The sequence below is a fragment of the Chenopodium album genome, chromosome 24 (assembly GCF_948465745.1).
Source record: "Chenopodium album chromosome 24, dcCheAlbu1.1, whole genome shotgun sequence".
NCBI classification, from domain to species: Eukaryota; Viridiplantae; Streptophyta; class Magnoliopsida; order Caryophyllales; family Amaranthaceae; genus Chenopodium; species Chenopodium album.
The window spans coordinates 3846457-3857601 of NC_137857.1; the positions used below are offsets into that span (position 1 = coordinate 3846457).

Genomic DNA, 11145 nt, shown 5'->3' on the forward strand with positions numbered 1-11145 from the left:
TTGCAAAAATAAAACCAAACATAAAAAATGTACTCCATCCATGAATTAGCCCGCAAACTACATACAAAGATTACAAACAAATAAAGCCAACTTTTTATCATTTAGTTTATCTGCAGTTAACAACCGTAATCGCGGTTTAATAATTGTATCTAGATCCCTTAATATGATTTTTTCTAATCCTAAGAGTAGGCAAAAGATGTATTAAAACAGCTTCCTAAAAAACATCTATGCCAATCTTCTATTGGGTTACTAAACTACAATGTTCCAAAATTTATATAACCACCACCAAAAATAGTGCCATTTTTAGTTTTTGCGATTTTTGGAAAGGGAAATTCTTTTCCCCAGGATTTTCATTCTACCAGAGATATCCAAAGAGCAACAGCCATTCCCAAAATGAGTGAGATCAATTGGCTTACACTACTTTTTAGTCCAGGGCTCCCGTTGTTGTTCATCTCAGCTAGGACCCCAGCAACCGAGATATAGATGAATCCACCGGCTGTGAACCCCTGCAAATGATACAAAATAAATATTAAATGAGGAAAATTTCAACGGGATTGTATGAATTCCAGAACTGAGAATGACTACATGATTTACCTCAATGAGAGATGACTGTCCTGGATCCTGGCCGAGAAGTAAAGCCTACAAATATGCAAGGTTTTTCTTTGATGAGTAACTTGAAAAGAAAATGAATAGGAATGTTTTAGTTAAGTGAGACAGACTGAGAGTACTCACCAGTGCAGTTCCTGCTAGTGCTACGAGTGCTGATAGGAAGTTGAAAAACAGGGCTTTTGACACACTGAAACCGGATCGTACCAAGATTCCAAAATCACCAACCTGCATAACACAAAAAAGCTGTTAATCTAGTATATTTTAGCTCTAATGCTACTCGGGCAGAAATTTTTTTTGTTAATAATAAATGTTAAAACAGCAATAGCACACTATAAAGCAGGGAAAAGAAGGAAATTTTTATCATCTGAAATGAAGTCAGATCACAGAGCGTGGCATGGCCAATCACATAAGTATATCAAAATAATCAACGTGGGTGCTGATAAGTTTCTGAAAATTCAGTATGTATGCTGATAAAATTAAGAGTTGAGGCCACCAAAAAGAATTATTGGCCTATGCAAGTCAAGTGATTAGTACTCACGAAGATTGGACTTTTTATTACTAGGGCATTACTTCATTTTTTTTATGATACTTGGTATATAGGGTATTCTGCAATTTCCTAGCTTTATTATGGGAAAATCTGACTTTTGATATTAAACTTTTTACTCCAATTCTAGAGATGAACTAATAGTTCCTCATTTACTTCTTATTAACAGCAAAACATCTAATCCATCCTCAGTAAAATATAATACACAGTAATTACATGACAAATTATAACTCTAGATGGTTCTACAGTAACTATGCACAATCACCATCAAGGCAAACAACACAATCAGGAATACTTATGTATACTATTATGTCGTGAAATCATCATTCTTCAACAAAGCCAAGCATACCCATTTATCTTTAATGCAAGTATTATTTGTTCTAGAAATTGCCATAAGGATTTGAACATGATCAATCATTAAAAAATTACAAATCCCAACACATTCTTAAAAAAGAGCACATAATTATATTTTGAAGTAAAAACAAACATGAAGAGCAAAAGCAGTGGTTTATTCTTTGACATAATTCATGTGAAACTTAAGATTAAGATCTCAATACACACTGATAGCTTGAAATACTGCTAAGGACTTGTTTTTTGTACTAAGCACTGTCATTTACCAAAAAAAAAAAAAAAAAATGTGTCACAAAAATGCAAAGCTGTACACTTAAAAGTTATAAATAAATAAAAGCAGAGAGAACAAATTGTCAGCAGTAAGAATATGCAAATAGAATCATTATTCATAACGAAATACCTCTTGAGGGATTTCATGGGCAAGCAAGAAAATAGTTCTAGACCATCCACCAACAGATCCGTAAAGTAAGAATGCACTTCCTAGAGCCATGCCATCAGTGAAATTATGCTGCAACAATTTAAACATTACATCACGTCAGAGACGGTTCTCTTTTTAGCCAGAACAGTTACCATCTTCAATCTTGGTGGCAACTCTGGCAAGTCTACCACCAATCAAAATGCAAAACCACTACATGATACATACTCACCACAGCATCAGAGAAGAGATTAAGATAACCAAAGACCAGGTTTGATGGTTGTTTTGTAGGCTTTGCTTCACCCACTTTCCTGTCAGCAGCATCTATATCCGATTTGTCATCATTGGTGTTGGCATTTTTATTTCTCTGTACACCAAATGAAGTCACAATGGATTTTAATAGATATAAGAAAAAATAGTTTAAAACTATATTAACTATATGATCAATTTTCAGAGCATCAGAGCCAGTGGAAGTACTATATAACCTCACAACATAAACCTACTGTTTTATAATCACAATTGAGGAAACCTGGTTCAAAATTTATCAAGTGGCAATAGACAAACAACATATGCAGACATGCCCATTTTACGGGACATTGATTACAAAAAGCATTATGTGAAGCAAATGTTGCCAATGATGTTATGCTAACTGGTAGACTATAAAAAAAGAATAGTTCAATTGAAAAAACTAAAGGCACTCGTCTTTTGAACTCACCTTTTTTAGTTCCGTTCGGGACCCGGAACCTTGCTTTGACTTTGAAGTAGCATCAGCAGCTCCATTCAACATCTTCTCTTTTGATGGCTTTTCTGATGATTTCTCATCAATATCATCATCATCCTTAACTTTTTTACTGCTTTTATTATGCCGATGATGATGGTGAGCATGAGTCCCTGAATGTTCACCCCCAGAAATTTCTTCAACATACCTAACAATCTTCTCCACAATCAAGAAAACCACAATGCCAGCTGCAGCAACACATAGCAGAATAAGAAAATTGGAATATTATAACATTTGACTGCAAGAGCACAATTGAATGTTAGACAAATTATCGAGCCTAAATTTATAGAAACCTCGTGAAAAATATGATCAACCAAAATGCAAACCAATATAGCAGCCATAACTCCTATGGAAGTTTTAGATAAGGGTATATAGTGCAGAGCCTACGCAGCAAAGATTCAAGAAGTGTTATGAACAGATCCAAGGTATATGTCATAACTCTGTTTAGAAAAGTAAATCAAAGGGACAATGTGCAGATACAGAAACAATCAAGTTATCTTCAGTGGTTAAATTACAGTTGATAAAATAGGTAAAAGAAAATTGTGTAAAAAATTTTATTTCATTTTTTTCAACAGCTGTATTGGATCGAATCTGCTTAATCAGAAACATCAATACCAACACACAAATTGGTATGATTCATTCACATTCACCATGACAAGGTATTGACAAGATTCAAAATGTCAAACATACATTAAAAAGTAGATTTCTGAAATCTATTGAAAAAACTTTCTACAACTTCAATCATATAATGCATGCTATAACCATCAGGAATATTAAATTTTGTAAGGTGTGATAAAGCAACTAGCCAATCCATTACATACAAAGCATAAAGCATATATGACACAAGAAGCAAAGTGGAAGAGCTCACTCATAGGGTCATGTACGGAAAAAAAATGATACTAATACTTCTCACTCAAACTTTTAAAAAATAAACACAATTGTTTGGCAGAAATCTTCAAGGGGGAAATATGACTGGAACAAGAAAAAAGATGTACTTTCATTCACAGAAGACATGCTATCTGAATCATTAACAATCAGCAAAGTTCACAAGAATACATAAGCCTTGTGAAAATGTGAAGCTCGAAAGTGGTAACATGAAGGCCTTGATGAAGAGCCAGTGTGGGAAAAAAAAAAAGTAGCTAACCACACTTACATAGGACTGACAATCCAATGGAGAGATCTTTCAAAGAATGAGCATGAGAATGTGAATGTGATTCTTCAGAATGAGCATGATCATCATGTGAATGAGAGTGGCCACCACCTGTATAGATGCCATACACCTTAGATATAATACAACATGCCCATTCAACTATTAACAGAATAAACTTTCACACAATTGATAAATTCCGGTGTAAAGACCCAGCTTCTGAATGTTAAGCATGCATGGAGATATTAAACATCAACTGCCCTATCATCAAATGTCCTGCACAAATCAAACTAGAAACCCTACCTATCTTCCTCCCTCCATCTACATTGCTTCCTTTACCTAGAAGAGTGATTATGGATTCCACTTCAACTAATGTTTAGGATAATGTAATCATTTAGATGTAGCACAGGATGTCAACTGTGCTTTACTGTGGATCTGTAACACTGATTTGACTAGATAACAGGTATCCGCTGAAATATCATCTGGGTTATTCGAACAATAAACTGATGAAGTATTTTAAAATTTCAGATAAAGGCTCTAATCACCCATAAGTTTTGAACTCTCAGATAAGTTAAATTCTCTCAAGATTGGAAGGTTTAAAAGGTGCCCTCCTCTTCCCATTTTCTGTCTTCACGTATCCAAGCAATGAGCAAAGCAGAGCAAGGGTCCATATATTGTATAAAATATGTGCTCACAAAGGGTAGTATAAATGTATAATGTCAAAACCATACAAGATTGAGGTTAAGCAGAATTTGACTTCAGAAATAAATTGATGAGTGCAAAGATAAGGTAGAGTAAATGTATTCTTACTGAAAGCATGAGGTAATTGATGCAAAAAGGCATCGCCCAACATAGCTCCAGCCTGCAGACACAAAAAAACATATGAAAACACCGTGATGCCAACAGGAAACCAGTGATGCCAGAAATACTCCATGAATATGAAACTTCATTTACATATTTAGAACATACAGCATGAGATTTTACTGCAACCCTCCCCCAAAATTAAATTAATATCAACAAATTTGAAGTAGAAAAAAATTAGAAGTTACAGACCACAACAAAGATATTAGGCAGTTTACAGGAGCAATATCTGCTTCCCCTTTTCTTTAGCATAGCAGAAGGACAAAGGGGATAATAAAAAACTCATTACAGCTCAAAGAAACCTGACCCCAAATATCGCCAATGCATCAACAACCGCCTTGGATGGTTTACCATTTGCTGCAATCAAAAGAAGGTTTCAGTTTTCCATTTGAACATGCATCAAGAAGTAATTCAATTGTAGCATTTGGCACTCTTCAAGCTTAAATCATAATCAAATTACAAAAATCACTAACAATTCTAGGCACGAACTACATATTTTAGGATTAATCCAATAAAGTAATCTCATCCGTTGAACATAGAACTGAATCACAGCTGAAGTTCTTCAGAATTCAGACCCAATTCCAAAATCAAATCAATTACTATTATGCCCAACACACTCATAATTTAATTTAATTTGTAAAGTTTTCCGGTAATACCCATGAGCGGTAATTGAATCTCGTCTACATCATTGTTCTTTGTAGCTCAATACACACATCGCACCCAATTACAAAACAAAATGAGGAGTAAACTCACCACATAAAATCGGAACAATGGTCAAGCAGATCAAAGAAGCCAAACTCACCAAAAGGGAACACCCCATTGCATTAATCCAAAGTCCTGATTCCAAAAAAAACAACACTCCAATACTCCATTATTAAAACTATAAAATTCCAACTAAAATTAATTACTCAAAAACCCCAATGCAGAACACAAGAATCCCCAATTTCCAAACATACCCAGATAGATTATTGCAACAGAAATTAAGGCATTTTAATACCAAGATCGAAACAATATAGAATTCAGACAAAAAGGGTAATTAGGAAAGAAATTACGAATGCCGGAGAGTTGCTCAAAAAATCCAATGTAGAACACAAGAACCCCCATTTTCCAAATATACCCAGATAGAGAGATTATTGCAACAGAAATTAAGGCATTTCAAAACCAAGATCGAAACAATATAAAATTCAGACAAAAAGGGTAAATTAGGGAAGAAATTACGAATGCCGGTGAGTTGCGAGTGGGACCCATCAAGGTGATCTTCATGGTGGTGATGATGGTGATGATTGTCTGATCCAAAACCGTACAATTTAAGGTCTTCTTCCTCCGCAAGCTCTTCTGGAAGTAACTTCCTCTTATCAACTGATTGATCAATCTCATCATGATTATGGTGATGATGATGATAATGATGATGGGTGTTTTCATGGTCATGATGATGGTGGTGATCATGGGAGCAGCCATGGTGAGAAGCAGGGGATTGGTGCCCAATGCATAGATCTAAGAGGGTGAGTAAGAGGAGTAATAGCAAGATGTGTTTACTCCTTTGGACCGCCATTTTCGGGGTTTAAGGAAGGAGACAATGGAGTTGAGAGAGAAGAAATGGAGGATTGAGCAAGTGTGGGGTCAACACTCAACAAATCGGGTTGTACTAAGGTGGAAATCGGGTAATTCTAATGTTAAGGTGTAGCCGTGTACGAAAACGGATACTCCGTATATTGGATGCTTAAAGGAAAATAGGATAGTTTCACCCACTCAATTGGGCTCTTGGAGGATATTAGGGTCTATGGTTATCATCTCAATAATTTTTGTTTCCGAGTAAAAAATAGTCAAAATTTTCCAAAATTAAAGGCTATAATTCACGTGTTTTGGGCAATTTTGGAGGTTTCGGGACCCGTTGTTGAAAAGTCTTGAGATATTAGGAAATACATCTTGGGGTCATATTGTCATAATTGTTTGTAGTAGTCTTGAGTTTATGAAATCGGTGCAAGTTGTAAACGGGTAAATTGATCGTTTAAAGGCATATTGAATAGTTTTACCCACCCAAATAGATTCCCGGGGTGTATTAGGTTCCATGTTAAGCATCTCGACAATATTTTTTTTCTCAAGTCAAAAAAGTGAAAATTGTCAAAAATTGAAAGTTATAACACAAAATTTTGTGTCAATTTTTGACATTTTTTTTAAAAAAAAAAAAGAAAAAAAAAACTCAATGCGTGGGGTGACTCCTGGGGTCATATAAGATGGTTTGAAAAGCGGGTCAAATAATAAAGAACAGAGGAAGTATTTCTTGACTGTTATGAAATACTACCTCCGATTCTTTTTAGTTGACACGTTTTGACTTTAGCACTATTCATTCACCTCCCTTTGACCGTATTTTGTGCTCTATACGTAATGAAAAATATAATCATGTGGGATCTTGTTAGATTCGTCATGTTATATATTTTCAAAGTATCAACTTTTCATGATTTTTTGCTTATCGATAATTAAAGATATTAATGATTGAATAAGTGCATTGACAAACGTGACTAAAGAAACGGAGGAAGTATAATAAGGTATGTCCATTATGTATACCACCGTGACCCCTAGACATTATTATTTCCCTAAGTAACCTCTTTTTAACTTCTTTTAGCTTATTATTATTATGCACGTATATATAGGCATTGCCTAATGAAAAAATGAACTAAGATTAACACCTACATCTCCCTCTTGTATTCTACTATTCTTTCTTTCTCTTTATTTTATAACATTAACTACTTAACTAAATAATTAGATACAATACTGATTTGAAGAGTTAATGAACAAGTTTATCAAATTAATAACTACTCAAAATAATATACTCCATAATATTTTATTTATATGACGGGATATGATAGCACATTTCTATAGGCCCAAAAAATTCACGGTCAAAGAAAAAAAAAAAAAAAATAGACTTCTTCCAAAGGTTCCAATATCCATCAATTTACGTAATCTGACACTAGTTCACGGTCAAATTCTGCAAAATTCTATCTGTAAACTGTAATTCTAAGAGCTTTAAGAATCTCATATCATATCCATTCTTGTATAAATCTATAAGTTGCTTTAATATAAAGAAACGATTTTTAGAGGGCAAAGCACACCAAGTGTTTGATAAAAGGCCCAAGTGAAAGCAAAACAAACATGGAAGTTACAGTTGGAACGCTAGTAAAAGTTGGAGCTACAGTTGCTGGAGGAATGCTCGCCCTTTCTCTCGCCACTTCCACCACCATCAAAGTCATCCAATTTGCAACCGAAGCTAAAAGGGTATCCTCTTCAATCTTCTAATTGTATAACTATAATTCCCGTTCTGATTATTAGATACCTAACAGTCTAAAACTTTCGCAAATTGGTCTTATTTGTTGCAGAAAAGTGAGGCAAAACCATGTCTAGTATGTAAAGGAAAAGGGTTCTACATTTGCAAACTTTGCAAAGGGAATGCTACCATACAATGGTCTCCTTTGTATGATCCTATTCATATTAACCCTTGTCAATGCCCCACTTGTGATGGTCATTGGTTAGTCTTAGCTTGTTCATTATTTCTTTACTATTTGATTGTTTTTCAATGCTCAAAATTCGTGAACTTTTAGTATTCATGTATATTGTTTGTTTTATCTTCTTTCAGCATTCAACGGTGTCTTAATTGTGCTGGTAAAGGATACTATTGAGCTCCAATGGCGTAGCTTGCTCCAACTTCTGCAATCTATTCTAGCTAGCTAGCTGCATTGCCTGCATAGTGAGTTGGATGGAATCTACTCCATTGTTGTCGTGTCAAGATGAATCTAAGCATGATCGTGGTATGTTCCTATCAGTTTTACTAGCTTAGCTGATTGAAGTCTAATAATATCGGCCTAATCTGTTCTGTAATTGCATTCTGTTTTGTTTAATGAGATTAACTATCATCAAACTTGCAATAAAAAGAATAAAATACAACATTTGATAGTCTTGTTAGTACTTACGTAGTATAAATTATCATACAAAGTAGATATTACTGGTGACTTGTGATCCCTAAGCTTTAATTTAATAGATATGCAGTATGCTACATCTCGCACCAAAGTAAAGCTCTTACTGTGGGTAACTCAACGAGGATATTTAATCTTGTTGTAGTCGATGTACGTCGTAGAAGTTGAACAACTTAACCCAATGCAAGTGTGGATAGAGTCGGATAGCCTTTTGCTCAAAGACCTCATCCCTTCAAGCAAAGAGTAGAGTTTAGCTAGCCTATTATTTGATTGAGTTATATGTAGTAATATTACTCATATGGCAATTCAAATAGGTTTAACTTATTTGGTACAAAGGATGTTAGGATGGTACCAAACTCAATAGCATTTACATACATACGCTAGACCATTTTAGCCAAGAGATTGAATTGGTGCATCATTCAAAAAGTCCCTCATCAGCATGTTCTGTTCATCGATCATACTCAAAAAATACCTACTAATACATATCTCTCAATTGTGTTTCTTTCTATTCCGTACTTATTTTTGTTGTATTTAATTATGACCAAAAAAGCACATAATTACATAATAGTGGTATAGAAATTATTGGTAATGAAGCGACAAAACACATATATTTGTATGAAGGCCACCAATTGAGTAGGTAATTGAAACATACGAAGTATTATTTAGATAATTGGATTATTGAAATAGTACACAAGTGCATAGGAAACATGAACACATTGCGTATCAGTGCAGTGAAGTTTTATTTAGTACGTTATACTAGCTAGCTAGCTCGTAAGACTGCACCAGCATTATATTAGTTGGGTGATGCAAACTTAGCCCCAAACAACGTCGACTTCGATGGAGCCATACTTTCCGTTGATAGGTTTCTTCTCAGTAACACCACCTTCTTTGACTAGAAACACAACTCTACCATTTGCAATTTCATCGTCGGGAGAAACACTATCATAATCCATCAAGTACGCTGTAATCTCCATTTCCGTGGCGGCTTCAGGCACGTTCACTTCCGACTGGCTTAAGGGAATGAATTCCCCTGGCCTCACGTCAATGCGTTGGCTTTGAGGCTTATTAAAGAGTGAAAATTGGCTACTGATTCCAAAGCGACCGGTTATGGTTCCGTAAACTTGTGCAGGATCTTCTCCATCGCCGTTGATGAGCTTAACTCTCAGCGTAGCTTGAACATTGTTACTGAACATCACCTTCGTTGCTGCATATTCTTGAGTGCTGGCCATCTTTTGAGTACAATAATAATATCCTACATTCAAACCACAAATTGAAAATTGTAATGAAAATTAGATACCAATAAAATCTTGGCTTAGTGGTTAAGACTGAATGTTAGTGATTATGTGTACAATATATCATTGTTTCAAATCAACACCTCTATTTATAACTTGTATTGCCTTTATAATCCATTCGGACCCAAAATACTAAGCTAGTTAAGATCAACGAATTGAGCAAGCTAATTAATTAAATAGATGGATAGGCACTTACCTTAATCAAGTATGACCTTATTATGAATGTAATCTGTCTGACTTAGCTTGCAAACAATAATGCCATGCTTGGCCACCTTTATATAGTGGGAGAAGATGTGATGGAGGCAATATTCAATTAATTGAATTGATCGATGATGTGATTCTTTGGGGCCTATATGGCTATATATGCTCATCCAAAAGTGATTCTTAAACCCGCCGATTCTCAAAACGTTTTGTTCTTTCAAATAAATTATACAATAATAATGTAAGAGAATTTTTTTGAAGATGCCTCAATATATTAAAGTAGTAGAATTTCAAAAAAAAAAAAAAAAATTTAAAGAAAACAAATTCTATTGTGAGAATTGCTAAAAAAAAATTATAGATTTTTCTTCTTTTTCTTGATGAAAGAATTATGTACTTTTTTGTTAAAGGGCCTACTTAACAGCCTAAAATTGGTTTATATAGTTCATCACGTCCCCTGGCATGAGAGCATGTTGTATGTGCTTAAAATATGTATGCAGCATGAGCTTAAAACCCAACGCTAAATAAATTCCACTTGAAAGGAGGGGTGAATGAGATTTGAACTCATGAGTTTTTTGTTACGTTGACTCTGATACCATGTTAAATGGTCAACTTAACCAGAAGCCTGATCTAATGGTTGAAAGCCAAGATCGGTTATGTCAGTTTTCTTGATGAAATGACTTAGATTCTTTGATATAAACTGGAAAAATGAGAAATATGTAGCATATTTTCTTGATAGATAATCTTTCCGATCTATTTTTGTTCTTCCAATCTTCATGTTTAAAATTTTTTGCATGATAAAAAAAAAAAATATGAGTGGGAAAAACAAAAAGGATTAAAAGGAATGAATATATAAATGCAAGACTAACCAATAACGACCATCACAAATGGGCGTTGACGGGAGTTGATAAGAATAGGATCATTCAGATTATACAAAGGAGATTACTGTATGGTACTCTCTTCGATCCTAAATATTTGATAA

The 11145-nt window shown here is 34.5% G+C and overlaps 2 protein-coding genes and 1 long non-coding RNA gene across 4 annotated transcripts; 1 reads left to right on the forward strand and 2 right to left on the reverse strand.

Moving 5' to 3' along the window:
• Positions 1-70: 70 nt before the first annotated feature.
• On the reverse strand, positions 71-6348 carry LOC145611221 (IAA-alanine resistance protein 1-like). Of its 2 annotated transcripts, none has more exons than XM_081666517.1 (11): positions 5924-6348; positions 5459-5542; positions 5013-5062; positions 4655-4706; positions 3851-3958; positions 2635-2885; positions 2152-2286; positions 1905-2012; positions 733-834; positions 595-639; positions 71-506 (listed from the first exon to the last, which is right to left on the reverse strand). In XM_081666517.1, exons 1-11 carry the CDS (start codon positions 6255-6257, stop codon positions 351-353), a joined length of 1425 nt encoding a protein of 474 aa, XP_081522643.1. In that variant the 5' UTR covers positions 6258-6348; the 3' UTR covers positions 71-350. The 2 variants fall into 2 exon arrangements, with proteins under 2 accessions (XP_081522643.1, XP_081522644.1); XM_081666518.1 differs by having other exon boundaries at positions 5758-6059.
• A 1265-nt stretch (positions 6349-7613) lies between these two features.
• LOC145612625 (uncharacterized) lies at positions 7614-8580 on the forward strand. The gene is made up of 3 exons (XM_081667959.1): positions 7614-7978; positions 8080-8228; positions 8337-8580. The coding sequence occupies exons 1-3, from the start codon at positions 7856-7858 to the stop codon at positions 8377-8379; spliced, it is 315 nt and encodes a 104-aa protein (XP_081524085.1). The 5' UTR covers positions 7614-7855; the 3' UTR covers positions 8380-8580.
• A 731-nt stretch (positions 8581-9311) lies between these two features.
• On the reverse strand, positions 9312-10675 carry LOC145611752 (uncharacterized). Its single transcript, XR_014106447.1, has 2 exons — positions 10162-10675; positions 9312-9925 (listed from the first exon to the last, which is right to left on the reverse strand). It is a non-coding gene; the product is annotated as an uncharacterized LOC145611752 (long non-coding RNA).
• Positions 10676-11145: the final 470 nt, after the last annotated feature.

Excerpts from the sequence above, each read along its gene's own strand:
- LOC145611221 (XM_081666517.1), bottom strand. The coding sequence starts at position 6,257 with ATGGCGGTCCAAAGGAGTAAACACATCTTGCTATTACTCCTCTTACTC. Across the intron at positions 4,707-5,012 it reads ATGCATTGGCGATATTTGGG|GCTGGAGCTATGTTGGGCGA; the intron begins GTCAGGTTTCTT and ends TTGTGTCTGCAG. Across the intron at positions 2,287-2,634 it reads CCCGAACGGAACTAAAAAAG|AGAAATAAAAATGCCAACAC; the intron begins GTGAGTTCAAAA and ends TTTGGTGTACAG.
- LOC145612625 (XM_081667959.1), top strand. The coding sequence starts at position 7,856 with ATGGAAGTTACAGTTGGAACGCTAGTAAAAGTTGGAGCTACAGTTGCT. Across the intron at positions 7,979-8,079 it reads TTGCAACCGAAGCTAAAAGG|AAAAGTGAGGCAAAACCATG; the intron begins GTATCCTCTTCA and ends TATTTGTTGCAG. Across the intron at positions 8,229-8,336 it reads CCCACTTGTGATGGTCATTG|CATTCAACGGTGTCTTAATT; the intron begins GTTAGTCTTAGC and ends ATCTTCTTTCAG.